Genomic DNA, 26,556 nt, shown 5'->3' on the forward strand with positions numbered 1-26,556 from the left:
GTGGGCCCAGCTCTGCTCACAGGTGCCGGGCTGGAGGCCGGGCTGAACGGAGCAGCAGGCCTGGCTCGTTCCCCGCACTGAACTCCGGGGCCGGGCCGCGCCGAGCGCAGCGTCCCCCCGCAGAGCGAGCGCCCTGCCCAGGCGCGGGGCCGCCCGGGGAGCCGCTGAATTGGCAGAGGCGGTTGGGGCTGTAAAACCCTGGGCCTGTCCGCCCCGGGCCCGCCGCCCAGCGGTTGCCATGGCTACCAGCGCCCCGAGGGGCACGCGCCTGCTCCAGGCCCAGCCCACCGAGTGCGGGGGGCGGGGCCGCCGCTCAGAGCCCGCCCCCGCCCTGAAGCAAACACCGCGGGGGCGCGAGGGAGGCAGCGATCCAGCCCATTTATTGGGCACGGGCTACGAGGTCCCTAGGCCCCGCCCACCCCCCCGTGACGCGCCACGCGGGTGCCAATGGGGAGCTGCCACACTACAGATCCGGTTCGGGGGCGGGACTTCCGGCTCTATCGCCGCTCGAGTCGAGTCCAGCCGCCGCCGCCGCCGCGGAGGAAGCGAAGCAGGAACCGCCCGGCCCGACTCGCCGCTTCCCGCCATGGCTCTGCCCCGGTCGCTGCTGCTGCTCCTGGTCCTCGGCCCCTGGCCGGGCCGCGCCTCCGACGTGCTGGAGCTCGGGGACTCGGACTTCGAGAGCGGCCTGGCCGAGCGCCCGGGGCTGGTGCTGGTGGAGTTCTACGCGCCCTGGTGAGCGGCCCGGGCCCGGGGGCCTGACTCCCCTCAGGCCGGGGGCGGGCCGGGGTTTGGTGCAAGTCTCGCTCCTCCGGGCCCTGCGTTCCCTGTGGCGGGAGCCCCGCGGGGCTCAGTTCCCGGCTGGCTGAACGTGGGGCCTGGCCTCGCCCGTGGGTGACTGTCAGGGTGTAGCCCCGGAACGCGGGGTGGGCTCGGCGCGCTGGGAAGCGGTGACTCCGCTGCCCCGTGTGGTGCGGAGACCGTGAGACCAGCACCAAAGGCCTGACTCTGTGCTGTATCCTCAGGGCAGCAAAACTGCCTCGTGTAGACAAGCCCCTGAGGACGGAGAACTTGAGACAGCTCTGTGGGGAACCAGACCTTCCTGGCTGCGAGTTGGGTGTGGCCTAGCAGGCTCCTCCTTTATTACCCCTTGCTGAACATCCTGTGGTGGCTGCTGCTTCTTGTGACTCATCTCCCACCAGGTTGTCTTTTAGCCCCACCCCTTGTTGGGGTAACAAAATCCAGCAAAAATTAATGTCCAATGTGCTGCCCTTGATTCTGGGCCCAGTGGTGAGTCCATCCTTCTCTCTGGGCATCTTTATTTCTTTCTCAAGGGTTTCACGCTTTCAGGTGGCTGGTGGGAGACCCCAGGCCTTCCCTCTACCCTGGGCTCCAGCACAGGGACCCTAGGACAGGCAATCAAGGTTCTCTCTGGCAGACTCTTTGCTACTTTCAGAGTAGTAGCCGTGTTAGTCTGTATCCGCAAAAAGAACAGGAGTACTTGTGGCACCTTAGAGACTAACACATTTATTAGAGCATAAGCTTTCGTGGACTGTAAGTGGGCTGTAGTCCACGAAAGCTTATGCTCTAATAAATTTGTTAGTCTCTAAGGTGCCACAAGTACTCCTGTTCTTCTCTTTGCTACTTGTTGTCTTGTCTTTTTCCAGTATACAAAATGAAAATAACTGGTAAGTGCAGAGTTAGTGTAACTTATTGCAGACGCCCTGTTTGAAGTATGCTATGGTAGACTACTTCCAACTTAATATGATAAAACACTAGGTTCAGTGGTATCAAAACAATTCTGAGTTGGAAATTGGACACCTTAAGATAAGGGTCTGTGTTCTCTAGCTGACTGTCCTGCATTTCTACTAACTGCTTGCTTTACTTATGAACTTGTCACAATTTTCTAATTGGACTGAACTGCCTGGTATAGAGTGAGAACTACAACTTCCATCATGCATTGGGTTGCAGGAAGATGAGGAGGATCCTGCTGTGGTGTCTGATTTTAATTGGTTAGAAAATGGGGTTTTGTTTGCAAGTCACTGGCGAACACTCCACAAGAGTGGTCCCATTTTGATCCAGCTCCAGAAATATGCAGGACTTCCTAAAGCATCCCCTCGACTCTATGAAATAGTGAATAAGTCAGCAACTCACTGAGTACATTTGTCTAGCCCAACAAATGTATTAACACCTTGTTTGTGACAAATGGAACAGCAAATCTTGGTCACTTACAAAGATTTCTTTTGAATTAAGGAAAAAAACACTTGCTCATGGACAGGCTTTCATTAATTAAATTGCTTGAGGGAGGCAGAGCAAAAGAAACCTAGGATTTCTAGGAACTTTGGAACTGGGTGTCATGGATATAGTCCCCTTCATTCTGTGCCACTAGATTTTGCAATCTACATCGCAATAAATGTTGCCAGAGGATGGAAAGCTACAGTGTCTGGTGGATAACGCTGTTGGCACCAGAAGATGTTTGACTAATGTTGCCATTTTGTTAGTCTGGGTTACTGATTACCTGGAATGATTAAAATAGTGGTATATTTTTACTTTCAGTTCTGTAAGGAGTTACTCAACTTTCAGGATTATTAAAATGAATTTAATTTCCCTGCTGCTGAAAACTGCAGAACTCTGTAAACTGGACAGCAGTTCACTGGGTGACAAAACTGCAAATATAACTTGCCATGTGTTTCAGGGCCTGTATTAAGTGTCAAATTATCTCATGGTTCTGTGGTTAGTGTGTTGAGAATTAAGTTATGGAATCTTAATGTATTTTCGTACATTTACCTTTAAGTCTTGTTCCTGTGTATCTTCTACTGCAATGGATAGAAAGTCAGGACATGGCAAGTCCATTCACAGTAGGTAAATGTGTTGACTGGATGATTCATTAATATTAGGTTTCAGACTTAATTCCACTCATCTCAGTGGGCAGGAGTTAAATCGCAGTGCTTAGTGCTAATGGTTGTTGGGCATCTGTAGGAAGACAATAGTGTGCTGACATGTATTCTAGTGAATAAAGTGTCTGGGAAGATCGACACATTTTTTTCTTCCCACTCTGGTCAAGTAGGGGAACTCCAAAATGTTGTGAAGGAATAATATCAATGTGACTTACTCCATCTCTTTCCCTCAGCCCTTGTCTGAGCTCCAAGTTGAAAATCCTTCCAGGAAGCCTCATTGTTTCTATGAAGGCTGTTTGGGTCGGTTGTATGTGACAGTGTGGAGATCCTTTGTAAATGGAAACATGGCATCTGTCCAATTGCAGGGAGGCTTTTCCTTGTAACCGAACTGTCACTTTCCCCTTCAGGTGTGGGCACTGCAAACGACTAGCCCCGGAGTATGAGGCTGCTGCTACCAGACTGAAAGGAATTGTCCCTCTAGTAAAGGTATGGACCTCGCCTGAGTTCATGGTTCTGTGACATGTTACCTGCTCTGACTGGTCTGGAACCATCTTTGTGGTGGATCTTAAATGGTGTCTAGCACAGGCAGAAGATTTTCTAAAAGCTTGTGCTTGGGGCTGTACCCTGACTAGTGCATCCAGTGTTTCCATGGCGATTTGGGGTCTGACTTAATTTCCTCTGTTTCATAAATGTGAGGGTGTGGGTTTCTGTTCTGCTCCATTTTGAGGGAATGGTCTACAGGGCTCCGAGTCCTCCTGCCCCAGATCTTAAGCAAATTTCCTCCACTGGAGGCAGTATTGTGCACGTAGTGTGCTGTCTGCCTCTGGAGCACTAGGCGTTCATTGCTGTCGGAGAGGATTGGTCTGTTTCTGTATAAGGCATGCTAGAGAGCCCGTCCCTTTACTGCTGCAATGAAAGACTTTTTTGTACATTAGTACTCGGGGCTTGGGAAAAACAAATGCCGTGTATCTTCAGGGGTTGTATGCAGTAAATGACTCTCAAACCCTGGGTTTAGGGGATTTTGAGGCCTAATGCACTTGCATCTCCTGCCTCTGCAGTGTGCAGAGCACTAGAAAGGAGTCTGTAGCCCTGTATGCAGACAAACTCCTTCCTCATTCAGTGGTGATGGAGTAGCCCTCCTAGGCCCTACTCGGCTCACTGCAGGGGGCCAATGCAGGGAAGTGCCTTGCAGCACTGCCTTGAGGCGGAGGGCTGCTATAAAGGGAAGCTCTCTCCTGAGGAGGTTTAGTACAGGGAACCCTGTCACAGTTTGACTTGTGCAACTCCACTAAGCCAGTGCCTCATCGCAGTCTTTTCACACCATCCAGTCCCCGTTTACTTGTATCAGTCCCTCTGGGCAAGGGGAGCATTCTTCTGTTTCAGCTGTCTCTAGGCACTGTTACACTGGTTGATTAAAGGAATTTTAGGGTTATCAGTTGCGCCTCTCACATTGCATCCGGTGCACTTTAGTCTCTCATGTAGTATCCCAGCATGTACTTCCCTAGCCTTGTTAACCAGGTTAACTGTCTTCAGAGCTCCCCATGTCCTGGCCATGCTGTGGGTGCACTAGATCTGGCCTATAAGTTTCCATGGCCATGGATACAGTCTGCTCCATATTTTTTATAGCCTTGATTGCATATTCTGCAAATAAAGGCATACAGGGTGCCAGCTGAAGCTTGCTTTTGTTCCTATAACTTTCTGCCAGAAGCCCCCTCCCTGTGGATACTTTGCCTTTTAATGCCCTGTTGAGGCTGCATTTCTCTACTTCATAGAATTATGTGGTGGTCCCTCTATGGGGCAGCTGCCTTGTGCTGCTTCTGATTTCTGCAGCAGAGGAGTTTGTGCTGCGTGCCAACACTACATGAAGGTGACTGTGTTAAGGAGCAGTATTTCTCTTCTTCAGGTTGACTGTACAGCAAACACAAACACCTGTAACAAATACGGAGTCAGTGGCTATCCCACCCTGAAGGTTTTCAGGGATGGTGAAGAGGCAGGTGCCTATGATGGGCCCAGGACAGCAGGTAAGGATCTTGGCATGGTGCTGCAGCACTTTCCCATCTGGATTGAATTTGACTTGTTGCCATGGAGATCGGAGCATCCTGGCTGCATGGCCCACAGTTACCAGGCTCTACTTGTCTGCATGGTGGTGGGAGAGATGGGGGTAGAAGCCCTGGATACTTGAGTATCTAATTGGTTCCTGTTAAAAATGAGGCACTTCAAGTCTGCCTTGTCCACAACAGCTGATCAGCAGTGGGAGAGAGAATATCTGTTGCAGGTTGAATGTACCAGATTGATTGAATGTATCTGCCGATCTCTGAAATTCCACTGCTGTGCAGCTGTTGCCCAGGGCTTGTTGCTTAGTGCAGAGGTCTTCCAGGAGGTACATCAACTCACCTAGATATTTGCCTAGTTTTATAACAAGTTACATAAAAAGCACTAGCAAAATCAGTAGAAACTAAAATTTTCTACAGATGACCTTTTTATACTGCTCTATGTACCATACACTGAAATGTAAGTGCAATATTTATATTCCAATTGATTTATTTTGTAATTATAGGGTAAAAATTAGAAAGTAAGCAATTTTTTAGTAAGTGTGCTGTGATATTTTTGTATTTTTAGGTCTGATTTTGTAAGCAAGTAGTTTTTAAGCAAGGTGAAACTTGGGGTACACAAGACATCAGACTCCTGAAAGGGGTACAGTAGTCTGGAAAGGTTGAGAGCCACTGGCTTAGTGCTCCAAGGTCAGGTTTCAGAGTAGACACAAAGACACTCTGTTTATGTAAAGTCTTGTGATGAGCATTGTGCACTAGTCTCTTGACTCCTTATGTTACCGCACTGGTAGCGAGGGGAGGAAGGCTTTACATTTGAATAGTAAACATTGCAATTCTTGAAGAATTGGGGATGAATAGGTCCAGCATGGAATCAGTCTCCTAGAACTCCATAAAACTATCACTCTAACACTGCTGTATACTTCTCTTCCTTCTTCCTCAGATGGGATTGTCAGTCACCTCAAGAAACAGGCAGGACCTGCCTCAGTGGCTCTCCACTCTGTGGCAGATTTTGAAAAATTCATCAGTGACAAAGATGCTTCTGTGGTGGGTGAGTAGTACGAGCCAGCACAGCCTTTAAACTACATTGGATACTTTGTCGTGGGGGAAGCCTGTCTTTCAAGTCCTCCAAGCACCTACAAAGCACCTTGTTACTGCTCTCAGAAACTTGTAAATAGCTGGAGATCTCTCCTTGAGCTTACACATCCACCAGTCCCCATCCTACTCCTTCTCTCCCCCTCCCTCTCCGCTTGCTGGAATCTGATTGCCTTGGGCTCTTGGAGCCAAACATGAACATCAAGGATTATATCACAAGATGCCCCCAGAGTATCCTAACTTTAAGTCATGATGTGACCGTGGCGCATGAATGATACCAAAACATCCTTCCCCATCACTCATGCAGATCCACTGATACCCAGTCAAACTGGGTAAGTCTCTTACCAGTGTTTCTCAACCTTTGTGATACCAGTGAATGGCTTGCTGCCTTGCTAAACTGTGTCAGGGTCCCAGGGTCCGGACCACAGAACGGTTGTTGAGAAACCCTGCCTTAGACAGCGGTGTCCAAAAAATAGCTGGATGAGTCACCAGTATAGTTGGTGAAATAGCCTCAGAACTGCTGGTGCTGGACTGTTAAGGGCAACAAGGCAAGCAGCTCGCTTTGCTGAGGATAATGCCTTGGTGTACGGTTCTGGATGATGCATCACAAGGCTTTGCTTTTTCTTTTGGAGTAAGGTTAGTACTAGAGCACTGGATAGGCACCTACAGGTGTATTTAAAATGTGATGCAATAGCCAGGTCTCCCCAAGGACCCTGTTCTGACTTCATCCCCTGGGGGCAATATACCGTACCCAGCCATACCTGACACATGCAGGGATGGCTGTCACATAAGCCTTGTAGCGCTCAACAGTCTCGCCACATTAGCCTGACTCAGGGTATCGCAATAGCAGCTCTGCTAATCCAAGGAACATTTCAAATGGGAGCTTGAAGGAGACCAGAACTCAGTGGAAAAACTGCTCTGTGACTCCTGTGGAGCAATGCTTTGGGGCAGGGATTCTCAAACTTCATGGCACTGCGACTCTCTTCTGACAACAAATTACTACATGACCCCAGAAGGGAGGACCAAAGCCTGAGTCCCGCTGCTCCGGGGGGGAACCCTGTCTAAGCCCGAGCCCAAAGACTTCAGCCCCAATCAGGGGGCCTGTAACCTGAGCCCCTCCACCCAGACTTTGGCCCTGGGTCCAAGTAAGTCAAAGCCAGCCCTGGCGACCCCATTAAAATGGAGTCGTGACCCATTTTGGGGTCCTGACCCACAGTTTGAGAACCACTTCTATAGGGCACTGCCTCTGTCCAGGCCCCAGCTGTCCAGCATGCAGCTCCATCTCTGGCTGCAAGTGGCAAACTTGGTGCCCAGAGAGCTGCAGTCTTCTGGGCTGGGGATTGGGCCAGATGTACTCCCAAAGAAAGCTGCTTGGCTCCTGCTGGGGCAGAAAGAAGGAAGGAAATGCTGGTGTATTTCTAAAGGGACACAGGGAAATTGAGCCTTGCTAAACAGAAGCAGTTGAGCTGGGCAGAGAAGAGCCCATTCGGAAGTGACAGATTCTCAGGCAGAGTAAATACAGAAGAGTTGAGTCAACCAGTGAAACGGCATCTGCTGAGGCAGAGATTCTGTAGGGTCCCCGTGTGTCTCTGTTGCAGGCTTCTTCAAAGATGCATTTGGTGATGCTTATTCAGAGTTCATGAAAGCAGCCAGCAACCTAAGAGAGAGCTACCGCTTTGCACACACCAGCGAGGAGGAGCTGATACAGAAGTATGAGGCAGACGGAGAGTAAGTGGCTCAGTGTACAGGTGGTTCTTGTTGGGGCAGCAGGGACAACCTCCTAGACCCCTCTCAGACAGTTGTGCTTTGGAAAGTGAGTTCCTTTCATAGCTTCCCATGTGGGCAAGACCAGATGAGGTTAATCTTTCTAAAATCAGTACTGTTGGGCCCAGCTGACAGGCCGATCTGAAGGGATTTCCTACAGCCTGCTGTTGGGCACTTGAGACCCTTGAGCCATGAACTGCAGTGAGCGGGTCATGGTTCTTGTGGAGGGGCAGGGGAGAGAAGCTGACCTATAAACACTTGTAAAGTCTCCCTGGCCTGCTGGGCTGGTGTATGCGTGTCAAACTCCTGCCTCACATGGAAAGTACTGAACCAGGAGGTCCTAAATTGGCTTTTCAAGCCTGGCTGTTTGTTCCCTTATTGCCCATCCTATTCTTCCCTTGTTGCCACAGGGTGGGGGGGTTGTTTACTTGTTAACTGCCGGAAATCTTGCTGCTTGTTCTGGCTAGTAGCATAAGGTTTGGCCAGGTGGCTTCGGTACAGGTAGCTTTGTTCAAGACCTGGATGATCCCACTGTGTACTTGGAAAGGTGTCTACCGCTCCACCTGCCCATTTATCCCCATACTGCTAGTTCTTCAACTGTTTCATGTTGTGCTCTCCACCTCTATTCAGGGGTGTTGTCTTATTCCGTCCTCAACGCCTGGCAAACAAATTTGAGGACAGCACTTTGAGGTACACAGAGGACAAAATCACCAGTGGCAAGATCAAGAAGTTTCTCCAGGAGAACATGTGAGTGACATCTCACTTCGATCTCAGGGGTAGGGTGGGTGACAGAGTTCAGCTAAATTCCTAGACACTGAACAGTCTGGCTTCAGTCCTATTGGCTGGGCATGGCTAGTAGCACTACCTCTGGGCTACTAAATTCTAGCTGACCTTAGGGGTTCTTCTCTTCTAATGGAACATGCAGAATAGTTGGCTGCTGAGTACTTGGTGCATTGCAGGTCCATCATTCATTCTCAAGAATGAGATTTCTATGTGGGTTTTCCTCTGCGCGGACCATGGCTGCTGACCACTTGATCTAGCATTCCAGTTACCTGGTTTGCTCATTTGATTTTAGGTCCGTTTTCGTCACAAATAAAAGTAGGTACCTAATTTGCTCAAAACCCGTGTGTAACTTTGTATGTCCAGCTACAGTAGCAGAACTCCACAAACTGGCCTGATGCACGAATGAGCTGTTTGAAGAAAACACTTTTCAAACAGGCCTGCTGGATATTAGCAATTGTATGGATCCTGTGATCTTGGATGAGAACAAGACTGTGCTAGGACAAGCTTATTTCTGGGGGGGAGGAAGGGCTCAGATAGTGAGACGCAGGTTGCTAACTACTGCTTTGTTGATAGTTTTGGCATCTGTCCACATATGACAGAAGATAACAAAGACTTGATCCAAGGGAAGGACTTGCTGGTGGCTTATTATGATGTGGACTATGAGAAGAATGCCAAGGGCTCCAACTACTGGCGCAACAGGTAAGCAGAGGAAGGTAGATCCTAATCCACAGTCTTCCTCCCCTATGCAGTGCACTGTTTTGGTGGATTCCTGTGGTTTATCTGGCAGAATGCTGTCTCCAGGATGCAAACTCAGAAATCATTTCTGGGACTCTAGTAAATTCTCCCTTCACTTGGCTCTGTCTGCAGGGTGTGTTGTCACTACAAGTAGAGAGGCGTTGCAGGCCACTATCCTGTTCCTTGAAATGTTGCTTCTGATTCTGGAAAACTGACTCTCCCAGCTTATGCTTCTGTGGCAAGCAGTTGGTGTTTCCATAGGTTGCAGGCAGCCAGCTATCATGCCTGGAGCATTCGTTCAGCATCGGGTGTAAACAGTGCATTTGGCACACTTATCAGGAGCTCGGATTCCTTTATCAGTCTGTCCACACCAAAGTTGCTTGACCGAGGCCCAGAACAACTAATCTTGCTGAGGAGGCTCATGCTGGATTCCATTCTTTGTACTCCACCTTACTGGAACTCGACTCACTAGGCAGTGCAGCAGCCACAGCAGACCTGGTTGATCAGAGCTGACTGAGGGGTTATGGGGTATTCAGTGCAAAATGGAGACTTGTTGAGGCTATGCATTGGGAGATCCCTAGGTTACACCCAGTTTAGTAGCATGTTCCTTTCTTTCCTGTTTCTCCAACTGCATTTTCATGTTACTTCCCTTTGCAGAACCTCCTAACCAGCAGATCCCCCACTAATTCTTGTTTCTAGCTGTTCTGTTTCAGCTTGAAAGAGGTGGTTCTCTTCCTCTCCCCAAGTGCTCTGTTGTCTTGGAGAAACTGTTTAACATCTGTAAGCATAACAGCACATTTCCTCTGCTTTACTCAGAGTGATGATGGTGGCACAGAAGTTCCTGGATGCTGGACACAAGCTCTACTTTGCTGTTGCTAGTAGAAAAACCTTTGGCCATGAGCTTTCGGAGTTTGGCCTGGACAGCAGCACAGGGGAGGTTCCTGTTGTTGCCATCAGAACCGCTAAGGGAGAGAAATATGTCATGCAGGAGGAATTCTCGTAAGTCCTGGGCGTGGTGCCCCCTCCTAGTCCAGTCACAGGCAAAGCCCCTCAGATACTTACCACCCACCTGGGCTCACTGGGAGGACACCTGAGCTGGATGTTCCTGTGTGGCAGAGCCCAAGCCTGCCACTGGGCAGTTACACACTATGGAAGGGTTACATCAGGAGCTGCAAGCTCTAAGGATTGAGGCTTTAATTCCAAGATACCTAAAAAGTAAAGACCAGGGTAGAAAATAACATGAGACTGAACAGCAGAAGGCATGAATACCTAAAATAAAGGGCATGGGAGAGACACTTCAGCCCATCTCCTGGGTGGGAGAAGTGTGGGCAGCAGGAAGCCTGACTTACTGGGGTGAACATGTGCACCAGGCAGACTTTCCCAAAATCCTGGAGGTGGCTGCGTGGCTCTTGTGCCCGGAGTCAGCTGGGGGAGTTAGAGCCCTGGGTTAGCACTGAGGATCCGAGTGGCTTTCTTCAGTGTGCTGCTGTCTGTGGGTAGAATAAAACTCCCTTGGGATTTGTAGGGTGCACTTGCTAGTCCTGTGTGCCAGATGGGGCTCTGAAATGTCGCCTGTATTTGATTTGTAGCCGTGATGGGAAAGCGCTGGAGAGATTCTTGCAGGATTACTTTGATGGTAACCTGAAGAAATACCTGAAATCGGAGCCCATCCCAGAGAACAATGATGGTCCTGTGAAGGTAGGTGCTACTGAGACATGTTCAGGCAAAGGGTGTACGTGGCTGTTGCCTCTCCAGCTAGAACACTGCATGTTGAGCTGACAGAAGTGTTCTGTGCAGGCTTCAAGGACCACTGAGTGCAGTTTGCTGCATAAGGATCAGGCTCATTCAGGTCAGAGCTGGAGAGTGAGCATGTGGTTTTTAATGTGCAGAAATGCTGCTAATCTGGAGAATTCAATCTTTCCAGGTGGTGGTTGCTGAAAACTTTGATGACCTTGTTAATGCAGAGGACAAAGATGTTCTGATCGAGTTCTATGCCCCATGGTGTGGCCACTGCAAGAACCTGGAGCCCAAGTACAAGGAACTAGGAGAAAAGGTAGGCTGGGAGCTCTTGCCTGTCAGGTTTGAATGCAGCAGCCATCCCCCAAAACTGAGCTGTCCCAGGGTCATGCTCAGCTGGCCAAGCCATAAGGTTGCATGAATGTGCCTAAGGGGCCTCCTCTGAATGCTCTCAAACTGGCACTGGTCAGTAAGCAGTTGGCTACTTCTGCCCTGTAGTTACATTTGAGGTTGGCTGGCACCGGGAGCATCTCCTTTGGCTCTGGCCAGGGCACACCAGTATTCCCTTGTCATAACTAGCTTCCAGTGGCTGCATGTCTTTTCGGGTCACTGTCCTCTGTCCAAACATTGCTGAGAGCTGGTCCCCAGGGAATCCTTCCTAGAAAGATGCCTGCTTGAAGGATGCTTTGGCTATACTTGGCTCAGGTCTGGTCCCTTGGCTCCTGTAATCCTCAGTTCTTCTCCCTGTCCCAGAGAACTAACGCCCGTGGGGAGAAGCATAGGCAGCAACCAATTTAATCGAATCACTAGAAATGACAAGGTCTTGTAATGATGCTCCCACTCTGTAATATGGTAATGTCCTGTTAAACAGAAAAATCTGATGAATCTATTCCAGTATAATGTCTTTTTAAACAGAAGTTTCCTGTTGTAATGATTTTGTTTGATATTTACATGGCAAGGGTTTGTGAACTTGTTATAAATTGTTAGAGGCAGCAACTCCCCCTGCTCACCCAGGAGGCCTTGGCCTTCCCTCCTACAGGCAATGAGTGAGGGTGTACGTTGGAAGGATAGCCTCCTAAAGGAGACCCGAGTCAGAGGTGCTCTCTGGAGAGGGCCTGAATGTTGTCCCTGCCCAAGTATCGCTAGTGCTAGCCTGGATATTGGACAGCGAGCGTGTGACCTCCTTACTGCCAATACCAGCCTGAACTGGCGCTGCCTGGTCTCTCGCAGGACAAAGCCTGGACTCACTAGATTATTTGTATTACCATAGCACCCAGGGGTCTTCCTTGTGTTAGGCGCTGTACAAATGAACGCTGCTGTCCCAGATCCTGCCCCAGACTCCCCCGGCTGTTCTGATGCACCTAGCCAAGAGCCCCAATGGCTCCCCCATCTACCCTTGGCCTTGGAACACACACATTCCTGGTCCTAGTGGAACATGGGGGGGAGGGAGGGGGAGAGGGGGTCAGCTTCTTCCCCCAGCGTCCACAATAGACTAGTGGTGATCTGTTCACTAATGTGCTGTCCTACCAACAGCTCAGCAAAGACCCCAACGTTGTCATAGCCAAGATGGATGCTACAGCCAATGATGTGCCTTCTCCATATGAAGTCCGAGGGTAAGAACTTCAGCTTGTATGACATTGGGTGAGGTAGCAGGGGAGAGTCCTGGCTACTGCCTCTAGCCGATGACTGTGCTACAGAAGGGCTAGGGAATCTCGGGTTTTTTGGGGGGGAGAGACTGGCTCTGATGGCAGCTGGGGGCTGATGTGCTTGTAGTCCTGGTCACTGGGAACTTGCTTGTCTTGCTCCTGAGCAGCTGTCAGCAGAAATTCAGACTTGGAGTAACTCAAATGCAAGCATCTGGCCTTGCTCCTGTGCAGGGTGTCGTGTTTCCCAGCACACAGCTTCCTGAATGTCCCTGGCCCACCCTTCTACTCCGGAGACTGTTCTTGAGGATGAAGAACTGCACTGGGCACCTATCTTTCTGCAAACCTGAATCCAGGTGCACTCAGTCAGCTCTACTCCCAGGGCCAAACTGATGGCGCTCCTATCTCTGCTGGGGCATGGCTTGCTACTGTTCTGGGCTTCCTCTGGCTGATGGCGCCTTGAAGGGCTTGTCCCTTGACTTGTGGGGCGATAGACTCCATGCAGCAGTGATTCCCCCTCTGTGGCTCAGGGCAAACCTGCTGCCCTGCATGGTGAGTGCTAGACTCACCCTGAGGGGTTAGGACCTGAAGCCTGCTGAACACAGTAGAGCTGACATGTCTCTTCTTTCCCCAGCTTCCCCACTATCTATTTTGCTCCAGCTGGTAACAAGCAGAATCCAAAGAAATATGAGGTGAGTGTCTGCTTCCTGCCCTGGGAGCTCTGCAGGCAGGTTTCCTCCTTGCTGCTACAGCTTTGGGCAGCGCACATGCAGATAATCTCCCTGCAGCTGAAGAGTTGTGTGGCCACGCAGGCCCCCAGGAACGCTGCCCTGCACACTGAGGGATGTCTGCCCTGTAGCTGCACCTGCACCTCTAGGACACATTGGTGCAGCCTGTGGGAGAGCCTTAAAGGGCTCTCAGGGAAATGGTCTGGGGAACCTTGGTCTCTCGTGAGGCAGTGAACACTCCCCATTTGGGGCCAGCAGGTGCAGATATTCCCAAGACCCCAGGGAGTGTCAAAGCCAGGATCCTAGTGGTCAGCCCTGGCCTCATGCTCTTGTGCTGTTTGCAGGGGGGCCGGGAGGTGAGCGACTTCATCAGCTACTTGAAGCGGGAGGCGACCAGCCCCCCTGTGCTGCAGGAGGAGGAAAAGCCCAAGAAAAGGAAGAAGGCCCAGGAGGATCTGTAAAGCACCTAACCACCCAGCTCACCAGTGTGTCTGAGGAGGAATTGTGCGGGCATTGGGGAAGCCCTGGGGCCAGCTGCGGGAGTGAAGAAACTGTGCCCAATGCAATGTGGGCTGAAGGGACCCAACTGCTGTACCTAGCTGTGTTTAATTTCCTGCCGTCTCTTTGCTGCATTCTTCTGGGGCTGCCCCAGACGTGGGTGATGATTGAGGGGTGGGGAAGGGGGGTGGGGCAGGGGGAGACGTGTTATTTTCTAATTTTTTTGTACATTTGGAGAAGTGAGACAATAAAACGGACCCCTTTAAAACCACACCTCTGTGCCCAGTGCTGCCAGTGGCGGCTGCTGAGTCCTGTGTACGTGGTGCGAGCTGGGAGCCCATGGCCCGAGTGCTGCCCTGCTCCTGGGAGAATGCATGGGGAACAAATCCCATCTGCCCTCGTGGTCCATGAGCTGCTTCCCCCTACAAGAGGCTGATTGGGGGGGGGGGGGGACACGACACTGGCCACTACCATGCTTCTATGGAACTTGGCCTAGGAGGGGGCCTGTGCTGCAGTGGGGGTGCAGGAGGAGGTGCAGAGATGACCCCTTCACCCCGTTGTGTACAGAACACAGGCTCTGCGGCAGGGCACAGCTGCCATTGTGAATGCCCCAGACACCAGTGGTGAAGTGGCAAGAAGCCTGCCTGAGGCCCATGCCTGGTCTGCTAGAGCCCAGGGCTGCAGGCTCTGGGCACCCTGCCATGGACCAGCATGGGACCTGGTAGATTCTGCACTAACTACCTAGCCATGGGCTGTGCCTGGTGTTCCTACAGTGGCCTCCAGGGCCCGAGTCTGGGCCTTGCATGGGAGCAGCTCAAAGGTAGGCCGGTCATTCTGAGTGCTTCAAGCTGTGCTGAACATGGAGTGGGTTCACTTGGTGCTGGGCCTGGCAGCACCTCTCCCTGGCAATGGTGTGAGCAAACCCTGCAGTGGAACAAGAGGCTAGGACCAGCTGTGAAAGCATCCCCCAGTCAGATAGAAGGGCAGGGCACTGCTTGGTGCTCAGCTCCCTTGTTAAGAGGGCCTGGTGGGCAGGCCAGAGCTGTGATTGCAACTGCCCCAGCCTCTAGGTGCCTCTTACTTCTCACTCAAGGGCCTCCTCAATACCGCTGGGGAGGAGTGGGCTCCTAACCCTGCAGCTAGTGACCTAGCTTTTGCCTGTAGCCCTCTGTCCTGTCTCTGGCTGGCTGCTCCAAGCCTACATCCCTTCCAAGGTTTTGTGTAGAGGAATTTGATTTGCTAGGAACAGCTGGCCTGCTGTAATATGGACTGCTGTATTTACCTTGGTGCAGGTAGGAGGGTGTTCAGGCCCCCTTAAATTGTAGGAGGGAGATGAGTGGCTTCCTAGTCTTGGAGGCAGAGAGCTGCAGTGGAGGGTTGGTAAATCTGTGAGTACTGCTGTGTTCTGGCTCAGCGCTCAAAGTGCTCCAGCAGGGCTTCCCCTACCCTCTGACTTGTGTTTTACAAAACACCAGGGGTGGGTATCTACACCTTTATTCCTGGGGCACACCCTAGATACAGGAGCTTGCACAACAGCATTTACAAGGTCTCCACACTGGCTTTGCTGTACCAAGGCCCATTTACTCTTGTACCAAAGCTTCTCCTCCAGCCCAGCACCAGTGTAGGTCTAAACTACTGCTGGGAAAGCACCTGCTACCCTGTCTACTATGGGCTGGGGCAGGCAGTTTTGATTGAGCATTTCCCTAGCAGAGACTGAACCACAGCCTTGTCTACAGGTAGGCACCTATCCCCCCCCAACTGTGACTGGGAGGGGGAAATGAGTTGTTGTGAACAGGCAGTGAGTTAGGGGCTGGTGATCCTTGGGGGGAGGGGGGGGAGGGCTAATGCCTATCAGCTGTGAACAGCTGTTCCCCACCTAGCCCCTGGTCATGCCATGCCTGTGAGCATTCACATGAACATGCTGATTTGCTCAAGTTAGGCCCATCCTTCAGCTAACCCCCCCTGGGCCCTTCCCAGGCAGAGGGGCAGTTTGGCTGCTAAGTGGCTCACTACTTATTGTATTACATCCAGCACCTAGTAACCCTCAACCCAGCCCCATGGTGATGTACAACCACTTCCTTGGACAAAGCAGCAGAGCCTGTATGTGAGGGCTCTATCCCCCCCCCCCCCCCCCCAAGGCCAGCTGGTAATGGTGGCAAAGGGTTGTATCACTTACAGTCCCACAGCCAAGCCCTGCTCCATCAGTATCTCCTGCTGGGTTGGGTCAGGCAAGTTACTCTCAAAGCAGGAGGAGCTCAGGCAGGTGCTGGGAGAGGGCTGAAGGCCACAGCCACACATTGTACAATGAACTGTTTAACCCCAGGCCTCCACCTCACCTGCAGTGTAGCACAAAGGGACCCTAAGCAACCATTCCCATCTCACCCCCCTCCTTGCAGTTCCACCTAGCCATGTCAGCAGGTTCTGAGAGCAACACGGAGAGATAGGGGAGATACACCAACAATGGGGTGCACAGCCAAGGAAGGTGAGGCACTTCCTTGTCCCCTCAACTCCTGCTACCCCACACTGCTCAAGCAGGTGTCAGTCATTAAACCCCAGCACAGACTGACCCCTTTCCTCCAGGGGCAGGGTGCCCTTAGCTCTAGCGATTGAAACAGTCCCTGCTGGGCAAGTCTCTGCCATGCTCTCAGCTCCTAGGGGGGAGAGAGCCAGTGAAGGAAAGTGGCAGGTCCCACGTGATGGCAAAAGCCACTTTCTCCAGCAGACAGCATAGGCTGCACCTATCACAAGTTAGGCTGAGCACTGCATGGAGCTGGCATGAGCTATGCTGGCTGACAAGCCTTAAGCCAGGGATCCTGCCCAGACAGAGCTCTGTGGTGCAGGCTGGCCCCCTGAGCAGGACACAGGCACCCATCCTAACCTGGAGCTGCACCACTAGCCCCAGGTGCCCCTTAGGAGCTGGTACAGGTAAGACAGCAGCTCACTGGGGACAATTCACTAAGACCATCACCCACTCTCTCTACTTTGTGGCAGCCACATGCTCTGTCCTGCCACCCTCCCCCACCCCCCAACGCACCCCAGGGCAGTCAAATGGCTGGGCTGGACACTAGGCTGGGGGGCTGCAACTACTGTACTACTACAGGAGAGTTCACTAACCCCCACCCCTTCCTCCCCTGCACTGAAGGGAAAGGAGAACAGGCAGTGGAAAGGCTGCAGGCTCAGCACCGGAGGCTCCTCTAGGCAGCCCCTGTCTTCTCAAACTCTAGGATGAGGCCCTTGATGTGGGACAGCTTTTGGTGAAGATACTCGCAGCGGTCCTTCTCCTTCCTGTAGCTGGGGTAGGTCTGCAAGATAGAGCCCAGGTCAGCTCCTGCCAGGGAGCATCGGCCCCAGCCCCCCACTGCCAGCCTCACCTGCTTGAACCTCCGGTATTCCTGTAAGATTCTGTCTTCCACTGCCTGCAAACCAAGAGAGCTGACTCAGCACTCGGCCTAGGCACGCTGCCCTGGCGCCCAGCCCGGCCCACCCTCACCTTGTGCTCCTGCGTCCCGTGCGGCAGCGTTTTGATTTTGGCTCCCAGCTGGATGAATGTCCTGCTCACGTGTCCAACCCTGGTGTGGAGGCGCCGGTATTCTGCGTAATCCGCACTGAACGCCTCCATGTAGGCGTGATGCTGCTCCACGGAACAGATGGCTCTGTATTTCCTAGCACAACCGGGAGAAACTACTGACTAGTCCCTCCAACAAGGCCAGGTGAGCGGAGCAGCAGGGGCCAGAATGCTGCTTGGTAGGAGCAACTCCATCTCCTGACCCGTACCACTTCAGCTTCCCTGTGCGTGAGGAAGAGACAAGGTGGGCACTGCCCAGAACCAGGTGGTGCTGTCACGCTACTGCCCACGCGGTAGCTGTGGAGTGGGGCCTGGTCTGCTTCTTGTCCAGCTTTGAGATTCCATTTACAACGTGGACTTCACAGGCTGGGAATCTGCAGCTCAGCCTGGCTCCACGCCCCCCCGGCTCAGGCTGTGGGAGCTGGGACAGGGCCCCCCTCATGGTGCCTGCCGAGAGGCTAGCCTGTCACCCAGGTGAGGAGCAATGTGCCTGGCAAGGAATGCCCGCCCCAGCCATGCTTACCGGCAGTAATCTGGGAGCTCAGCAAAGGAGAACGGGGGGCTTGCCCGGGAGCTGCTGTCTGGGGAGGAAGCAAAAGAATTTGGGCAGAAACTCTTCAAAGTAATTTCCCCTCCAGCCTCCGTCCCTCAATTCCTTGGGGTTACGGAGCCACCACCAACCCCAACAGGAGCTGCCTGCAAAGTCGTGAGCTCCAGCCACCTGCGCTGCCTCAGGCGGGGCCCCTCTGCCCTGCTGGTGTGCAGAAGGGACGGGACAGCGCCTGATGCCACGCAGAGCGGGAGGTGCAGGGGCTCTGCCCAGCACTGCCGTGACCTGCCCCAGGGAAGTAAACCCCTCCCCCACCCCCCCAGCGCGTGGCCCTGGAAGCTGTGAGCAGACACACTGCTCATGGGCTGAGTCCCAGCCCCTCAAGCATTAACCAGCGGGTTTGCAGGGCTCTGTGCAGGGACCAGCCTCAGCCCCCTCCCAGCATCACTGGGGGGGCAACGGCTCAGGGTGTCACAGAGCCGGGAACAGAACCCAGGGCCCCACCCCAGCTGGTGCCTGAGCCACAGGAGCCTCCTTCCTGGGGTGCCCCCTGCTGGCCATGGGGAGAGACTCCTCCCTCTGACTTTAGCTGGTACTTTGGGGCCACAACTTCCCCCTCCCTGAAGCTCTGATGTGAGCCTCGCTTTGGGCTCACCCCAAGTCCTTTTTCAGCCCCCCCTGGGCTTCCGGACTGCTCTCCCCTAGTCTCGCTGCCTGGGGGCCGTGCAGCCCAATGTGGCAGACAGCTCTGGCTAGGGGTGCTTACGGCTGACAAGGTGGGTCAGAGCCTGGCTGGCAGCAGGACGTCCCTGTGATGGGCTGGGAGCAGCACAGCCCCTTACCTTGCAGGGGTGTAAGGTGCTGCTCCAGACGCAGAGCTCCTTCTTCCCAGTCATCACCTCCCTCCCCATCACTCGTCTCCTCCTCTGAGCTCTGCAGCTCCGCGCTGGGCCTGGGAAGCTGGCATGGCTGCCGCTGGCTCTGGGCTCTCCGATGCTCCAGGCCAGGCTCCTGCAGGCTGCGGTGGGACCCCAGAGAGCTCGAGGGGTGCTCTTGGGCACAGGGTTTCTTCAGCCCTTGTGGGTCCGAGGCATCCAGCAGTGCCAGCCGCTTCTGAAATGAAAACCCACCAGGCTGTGGGGGCTGTCCTGGATTCATCCCCCAGGCTGGAGCCCTCACTGCAGGAAACAGGTGAGCAAGGAGGGATCCACCCCTTTCATCATGGCCCACGGGGCTACCCCCTCCCCACATGCAGGGCTCTCACCCCCCTACTCTGGAGGGCAGAGGTGACGCTCTAGGCTGCAGCCCACTGCTCTAGGCCAGCCAGGCACAGGTGCTGGAACTAGGATGCTGGGGGGCGGCTGCTGCACCCCTGGCTTGCAATAGTTTCATCCCACGGGGTTACAGTTTGGTTCAATGGCTCTCAGCTCCCCACTGTACAAACTGTTCCAGCCCCCTGCAGCCAGTCTGCCCGCCAGGACTCCAGCCACCCAGCCGGAGACTAGAGCCTACTCCCCCAACCCACCCAAGGCCAGAGACTTGGTGCTATGGCTAGTGACAGTGGGACAGCAAGGGGCAAGGCCCAGCCAGAGCCAAGCACGCAGCTGGGACCAGCCCAGGGAAGACTCCACCCAAGGCAGACCCTCAAGGAGCTGCCCAGCCAGTGGCCTGGGCACAGTCATTCCCATGACCCTACAGCAGCTGGAACCTCGGGGACTTGTGCTGCGCTGTTAAGCAGTACGGCGGTGGGTGGAACCTGCCATGGGGTGGCGGGCGGCCGCAGTGGCCCTGAATGAAGGGCAGGAATCCAGCCTGCCCAGGGTTAGTGGAGGAGGACGCTGGGGCGCTGGATCTTGGGGGGAAGAACTGATCTTGCCCCAGGGGGGACGGGGGTACCATGGCTTCAAGAAGTGGCACCAACATATCTGTAAATCAGCTCAGTGCTGGCACTCAGGACACATGCAAATGAAGCCATGCATATTCAGATATGAAAATCAGGATATTAAGCCATGCTGGGGATCTCCAGATTTCTGGACATTTAGCCTTCGCAGGTTTTCAGCCCTCGTTCTCCTGCCCTTGCCTTGTTCTGGTGCCTGCGCCGGAGCATCCATCTGCCTAAGGCTTCGTACCACCAATACTTACCACGCCCAAGGGCCTTCTGCTGGCACCTTGGCAAGACGGGCACTCCAGAGGCACTAAGAAGGGCCTGTCCACAGCTCCGTGGGCCTGTTTCCTGGAGCAGAAGAGAGAAGATATCTGGGGCAGCTACCATGGGCCAAGGCAGTGTGTCACCCAAGAACAGGAGAGGAGATGCCCTGCCAGCACCCAGGCCATGGGGCTGGGCAGGCTGCGGTCAGGGCCTTGGCGTGGGGATGGCATGGAGCACACGAGATGGGAACAAGGTGTGAATCCACCATCTGGCTGTGAAGCTTCTGTGCCTGAAGCCAGCTGTACACACGAGTGCCCTGCAACCCTCCCCTGCTCTGAAACATCCAGCCCCTTCCCACAGCCAGCCAGGACTTCGGCATTAACCGGGGGCACAGGGCAGCTCTCTGCCCCTTGGCCCAGGGCTGCACCTGCGCAGGAGCTGCCTGACTTGCTGCTGCTCCTCGGCCGTGTAGCCCAGCCAGTCCTCCTGCACCTGCCCAAAGAGCTCCTCCTTCAGACTGTAGCTGCTCTCCCGGGGGTTCAGCTGCCCCACCTGCGTGGACGAGAGCAGCAGAGTCAGCGAGAGCTCAGGGGGCAGGAGCTGCCGCGCTGCCCCCTCTGCCCACACTCACCTCCTGCAGCATGGGCAGCAGCTGGGCCCTGTCCTTCAGGCTGATCTGCACCCTGTTCAGCCGCTCCAGGAGCTCGTGTTTGCAGTGGGGCCGCAGGGCCAGAAGCTGCACTAGGCATTTCACAAGAACCCTGCGATCTGTCCCCATGGGGCTACATTTCCGGCCCCCGGGAACAGGGCTCCCAGTGGGGCACTTCCTCAGTGGGGTGCTCATGCCCAGCTTCTTCGGGATGGCGACACATTTGCCTGCAGAGGAATCAATGCACAAACGGCTGCTAAAAGAACTAACCCCCCCAGATGTGCCCCGAAGGCCTCTCATCCTGGATCTCACAGCGAGCACCAGACTCCTCTCTGCCCGCCCACAGCTGGCCCCCTTGACGCAAGAGCCTTCTCCACTGCAGCCCCTGGGTCCCTGCACTTCGTTGTGAGTTTGGGCTAAATTCTGCCAAGCTGAGGCCTGGCACACTTGCTGCAGCCAATGCGCAGCTCAGGGGGACTGGGCAGGGGTTGGGAGGTGAGACGACACCCAGGGAGAGGCTGGGCTCACCCAGTAGCTGTTGCAGCCCCAGTTCAGCCCCCAGCTTCTTCCTGAATCCAGCCTTGCCAACCCCGCCCAGCAGGCCCGGTGCAGCCAGCAGGCCTGGTGCAGGCTGATTCCCAGGGCCCCGCACCTTGGGCTGTGCGAGGTGTGGGACAGAGAGACTTGGCCATGGGAGCCCAGCTCTGCTCACTCTCCCTCCAGGCAGGAGCTGTAGTGAGCCTCACCCACCCATGCGCGGCACAGAGCCAGCTGCCAACACTCACACGGGCCACATGCTGCCCCGTGCCCAGGCGCAGAGTGGGAGGGGCTGCTCGGCTCTCTCAGTGCTTCCTCCCACTTCTCAAGGTCAGGCCCACTTGTGAGCCACGCCCTGACCGTGGCAGGATCCTGCCTTACCATGGCCTGGGGCTGCTGGCTTGATCTCGATAGCAGCTCTGCTCCACGCCTCCTTCTCCGCCTGGGACACACGCGCCCGCGTCAGCTGGTACGAGTCATCGGTGGCACAGACGGTGATTTTCTCCTGGATGCTGCCCACACAGTCCAGCTGGCTCTGGCCCAGCCTGAGAGCACAGAAACCTGTGTCACTGGCCTGGCCCTGCTCTCTGCTCGCCAAGGAGAGGGGCCTAGACGCACCCCCAGAGCGGGGGGCACTTGCTACCACACAGCGGGGGCAGGGGTCAGAGCCAGTGATGTGCCCTTGTCTTGTCTCATCCCCAGCCCCTGCCCAACACGGCACTCCCCAGGGCAGCCTCCTGCTGTGGTGGAGTGGAGATTTTCTGTCACATTTTGTATGACTAGTGTGCATGCCTCAGTTTCCCCTACATGCTGCATTGCTAGTGAGGTGGTGGGAAAAGGTTGTTTACCTGCAGGCGGGCTTTGGCACAGGTGTGAATGGCACCAGGCTAGCACCTCATCAATAGAGTCCATGAAGACAACAGCAAATCCAGTCACCAGGACTTCGATACCTAACGACTAAGGACCATGGATGGCTCCACCTCTCTGCTGGAAGCCAAGCCGAGTTTGCCCAGCTGGAGAACAAAGGGCTGGGGGATGGAGGGTTGAGGTGGAAGTGAAGTGTGGGCTGTGGGAAGCAGTCAGGGCTCGCCTGACCTGGGACAAAGACGGGTCAGAGGGATGGGACTTTAGGCTCCATGCTGACAGGACGGACCGTGCTGTAACTGTCTGTTTTCTGAGCTACCGAAGGCCTCCCTGTGCTGTGTGCCAGCCGACCATAAACCAACTTTCTCAGCACTGGGTGAGTACCCCTGCAGATGCTGGTGGGGCTGCATTGCTCCCTGAGATAGCACAGGTCTCCCTCAGGGGTCTGCTTCCCACCATGGCTCCGGTCAGCGAGAGTGGCTGACAGGCCAGAGACGCAGCCTAAGGAGGCGATGACGCTGCGTGGCTTGCCCTGGAGGAAGAGTGAGACCCCTCGGGGGTCCGTCTCCCTGAACAGCCCTCCCAGAGACTGTTCCAAAGCTGGGGTCACAGCACCGGTTCGGCGAGGGTGTCTCCTGCGCATTCTGGAATGGAAGTGCCTTCTCCGCAGATGCCCCACAGGGGAGTCAGCAGGGATGTGGGGCTGCCCCTCCCACAGGCCAGTAGGTCTCAGAGCCCTGCTGCCTGCCTTCCTACCTCTTTGGCAGGCTTCGGTTGGTGAGGCTGACGGGACCTCCCCACCTTAGGGGCACTGGGCTGGCCGGTGGCTCTGAAGTGGAACCAAGGACTCCTCCCTGACCCTGAACGAACTGCAACCGCCCCCAGAGCAGGGCAGCACCCCCCCCCCCAAGTTAGCACAGATCGGTGGGAAGAGTTAGGGGATCGGGCTGCTTGAGACTGCAGCAGCTCTCACCAAGCAACTCACGCAGCCTGCTCCCTCCACGCTGAGGCAACTCCCAGCCACCTCCCGCCCTGCTGAACAGCCCGAGGGTGTCAGTCACCCCTCACTCGGCACTGGTCTCTGCTCAGGAGCAGCTGCTCCAATGCCCGTGTGGGGAGAGCACCCCCCTCCCGGTCGCTGCTACCCCCCTCCGCTATCCCGAAGGAGATGTTCTTCGGAGGGTGGGGGCTGCACAGGCAGGGAGCTCCCGGCACACGGTGCGCCAGTGGATCTGGGGCTGCAGCTCCATACAGAACTGTCACTGGACACCATGGCCAGGCGGGTGCATCTGCAAAGAGCCAGCCCCCTCCCTGACACCAGAACAGACACAGCCCCTTCCCCACGGCTTGTGCCCCATCTCCAGCCGCCTCACACACGCTGCCTTGGACTCAGGTGCTGGCCATGCCCTTACTCAGCCAGGTCAGCTTCCCACAAGCCCTCGGCCCTACCCCCAGCCACAGGCTGGGCAGAGGCCAGGAATCTGGTTACCTGCCTAGGGCTTCAGGGCAGGAAACAAGCCTCCAGTTCTGGGAAGTCTCCAGGACAGGGCCTCTGGGGCACAGACCGGCCCCACTCACTCACCTGGAGACGTACTGCCGGATGCAGTCGAAGCTGGCCTGTGGCTTGTCCTTGCTGTAGCGGGACAGGTAGAAGGTGAAGAGACGAGCTCCTTCCGCAGGGCTGCCCAGGGCACAGGGGATCTTGATGTACTGTCCAGGAGAGAGGGAGCGCATGGGACCATTCCCAGGGGAATGGGGCACTGAGAAGAGGGGAGCTGCATTGTCCCTGCCCCTCTGCATCCTCCTCCCGCCCCACATCCCCATCCCTGCCTGGGACTTGGCAGCTGTCCTCAGGCTCAGCTGCACACGCCCCAGCTCTCCCAGGGAGGGGGATTGGGGGCTCCCCAGACCCCCTGTGTACAGACAAAGGGCCCCAGCAGCACTGCCATCTAATTGTCTGGTTCAGGATCCCCCCACGAGGCTACAGCCTGCTTTTAGCAGCAGCTCTCCAGGGGGCAGATCACCAGCAGAGATTTAACCCTTACAACGCTGGGCCGTTTCCAGACATGGGGGAGCCAATGGGAGACTTGGAGTGGCTTTACTCCCAGCAGTGGGGTACACAGCCGGGGGGCTGGGGCTGGGTCTCTTAGTGGAGGGACAGAAGGGGGATCAGCAGAAGGGAGGGCTGGCATTCTGGGCAGGGGACAGTTGGCCAAGCCAGGGGCTCTCTGCCCCAGCTCAGGTGGGGGTGGGTACATGGGGCAGGCACCCCCAGACATACCCTTGGGGCGGGCGCTCTGCCCCAGCTCAGGCAGAGGTGGGACACATGGGGGGATCCAGCGCTTTACCTATTCTCATTCCAGCGGCCTCTGCTGAGCTCACAGCCCAACACCTGCCCCCGGCCCCCCTGCGAGGGGACTGTGAAGGTGGTTGCAGGCAAAGGCCAGAGGGACCCTTCTCTGAGCTTCAGGCAGCAGCTCCCCGCAGGAATCCCCTGCAGAGCTAGTTAGCGAGCATGGCGCAGCTGAGATGCTGTAGCAGCCTGGAGCCAAAGGGAGGGAGGCAAATCTCTGACCCCAGAGCCCCCAGAAAACAGCAGAGAAGAGACTCAGCCAGGCCCAGCACAGGGCAGGCAGCCTACAGGGCCCAGAGCTGCCAAGGACACAGGTTCCAGGAGCACAATGACTCCGCTCCATCCCCCTTGGGGCTGCCGAGAGCCGGTCAGGCCCGAACAGGCCGTGACACCCCCCAGGCCGTGTCGTGGGCCCCTCCCCTGGCTACAGATCAAAAGGGCCCCTCTCCCCCACAGCCTAGCTGCTCCCCAGCTTCCGCGGGGCCCTGTCTGTCGAACAGCCCCAGCCCCACGGTCCTGGGAGGAGGCTCACAGGTGATGGAGGTGGGGAAATCCCCTGGGTCCCATCTACAGCTTCTGCTGCCGGGGCTGGGGAACAATCCCGCCCACAGAGGCATGGCCGTGTCCAGTCCCAAGCAATGGAGCTCCCACCTGCCCAGGTCCCGCCAGCTCACACCGCACCTCCCCCAGAGCAGGGCTATGCTGTGCTCCCCCTGCCCCGTCAGCATGGCTCAGCTCCCAGCCCCCTCGCCTCCGGCTCAGCTGTAGGCAAGGAAGGAGAGTGAGGAGGAACAAGTGCTGCCCTCGCCCAAGCCCAGTCCAAGGGGTCGCGAGGGAGGGGCTGCTCCAAGGTCGCTGCCAGTGGCGCTGGGCTGCGGGTGTGGGGACAGGCCCAGAACATGGCTGGGATTGGCAGACCCAGGCTGGAAATGGGAGTGGAGACAGGGCTGTTGAAAGCCAGCGGGGCTGGGCTGGCGTCCGTCTCACACACACTCAGTGTGTTCGAGGAGCCCAGTGGCCCCCTCCTCACCCCCCAAACAGGGAGTCTCGCGCTCCCCAGGGAGCCCCGCCCCACTCACCCCCTGGCTCCCTTGGAAGGCGATGACAGGCTGGGCTGAGCCCTGCAAACAGAACAAGAGGGACAGTTAGCGTCTGCGCCCGTCCAGACCCCTGTGACTCAGGCGCCCCCACACAGCCGGGTGGCGCCACCCCGAGCCCAGCACCTCGCTCCTGGGGAGCACGGAGCCCCCCACCCCACCCCACATGGGGTTGCCCTGGCTGAACTGCAGCAGAGCTTCTGGGCCAGGACCGGTCTGGGAGGGGGTGGCTGGGAGGAGGGCACTGACCCAGTCCCGGGCCAGGGGGGAGTTGGGGGGCAGGGCCCGGGGGGGGGGGGGCGCAGGGGACACTGACCCAGGCCCAGCCTGGGGTGACGAGGGATACTGACCCGGTCCTGGTCCAGGGGGAACTGGGGGTGAGGTGGGGGGACACGGGGGGCGCTGACCCAGGCCCAGCCTGGAGGGGGAGGGCTGGAGGGGGGAAGATGTTCTGACCCAGTCCCAGGCCGGTTGGTGAGGCGGGGGGACACGGGGGGGGCACTGACCCGGGCCCGGGGGGGAGGCGGGGGGACACGGGGGGCGCTGACCCGGGCCCGGGGGGGAAGTGGGGGGACACGGGGGTCCCGCCCGGACGCACCTGCAGCCGCTGACAGTCCCGCAGCGCCCGCAGCGCCGGGTCGGTGAGTTTCAGGTGCAGGAGGCTGAGGCGGGGCCCGCGGGCGCCGCCCCGGTACCGGAGCCGCCCAGACAGCTCCGCCCGCGGCCACGGCATGGCTGGGAGTGGGGCCGGGCCGGGTCGGGTCGGGTCGGGCTGCAGGAGCCCCCAGCGCTCGGCTCACCGACGAGCGGGGCGGGGCCATGGCGGGGCGGGGGCGGGGCTGGTTTGGACCGGGAGGGGCCGGG

The 26,556-nt window shown here is 56.0% G+C and overlaps 2 protein-coding genes across 2 annotated transcripts; one reads left to right on the forward strand and one right to left on the reverse strand.

Moving 5' to 3' along the window:
• Positions 1-485: 485 nt before the first annotated feature.
• PDIA3 (protein disulfide isomerase family A member 3) lies at positions 486-14,199 on the forward strand. Its single transcript, XM_054041847.1, has 13 exons — positions 486-735; positions 3,305-3,383; positions 4,801-4,918; positions 5,889-5,996; positions 7,639-7,768; positions 8,435-8,551; positions 9,161-9,286; positions 10,139-10,321; positions 10,912-11,020; positions 11,247-11,375; positions 12,593-12,672; positions 13,337-13,394; positions 13,775-14,199. Exons 1-13 carry the CDS (start codon positions 587-589, stop codon positions 13,889-13,891), a joined length of 1,503 nt encoding a protein of 500 aa, XP_053897822.1. The 5' UTR covers positions 486-586; the 3' UTR covers positions 13,892-14,199.
• A 1,859-nt stretch (positions 14,200-16,058) lies between these two features.
• Positions 16,059-26,458, reverse strand: ELL3 (elongation factor for RNA polymerase II 3). Its single transcript, XM_054041902.1, has 12 exons — positions 26,291-26,458; positions 25,675-25,716; positions 23,825-23,952; positions 21,760-21,923; positions 20,824-21,068; positions 20,620-20,744; positions 20,186-20,276; positions 18,886-19,156; positions 18,017-18,074; positions 17,419-17,590; positions 17,300-17,344; positions 16,059-17,230 (listed from the first exon to the last, which is right to left on the reverse strand). The coding sequence occupies exons 1-12, from the start codon at positions 26,423-26,425 to the stop codon at positions 17,123-17,125; spliced, it is 1,584 nt and encodes a 527-aa protein (XP_053897877.1). The 5' UTR covers positions 26,426-26,458; the 3' UTR covers positions 16,059-17,122.
• Between the last annotated feature and the right edge of the window lie 98 nt (positions 26,459-26,556).

Source organism: Malaclemys terrapin, chromosome 10 (genome assembly GCF_027887155.1).
Source record: "Malaclemys terrapin pileata isolate rMalTer1 chromosome 10, rMalTer1.hap1, whole genome shotgun sequence".
NCBI lineage: Eukaryota > Metazoa > Chordata > Testudines > Emydidae > Malaclemys > Malaclemys terrapin.

Coding starts and splice junctions, on each gene's coding strand:
- PDIA3 (XM_054041847.1), top strand. CDS start 587: ATGGCTCTGCCCCGGTCGCTGCTGCTGCTCCTGGTCCTCGGCCCCTGG. Junction 3,384..4,800: donor GAATTGTCCCTCTAGTAAAG/GTATGGACCTCG, acceptor TCTCTTCTTCAG/GTTGACTGTACAGCAAACAC. Junction 7,769..8,434: donor AAGTATGAGGCAGACGGAGA/GTAAGTGGCTCA, acceptor ACCTCTATTCAG/GGGTGTTGTCTTATTCCGTC.
- ELL3 (XM_054041902.1), bottom strand. CDS start 26,425: ATGCCGTGGCCGCGGGCGGAGCTGTCTGGGCGGCTCCGGTACCGGGGC. Junction 23,953..25,674: donor CCTTCCAAGGGAGCCAGGGG/GTGAGTGGGGCG, acceptor TCTCCTGGACAG/TACATCAAGATCCCCTGTGC. Junction 19,157..20,185: donor GCAGAAGGCCCTTGGGCGTG/GTAAGTATTGGT, acceptor TTTTCATTTCAG/AAGCGGCTGGCACTGCTGGA.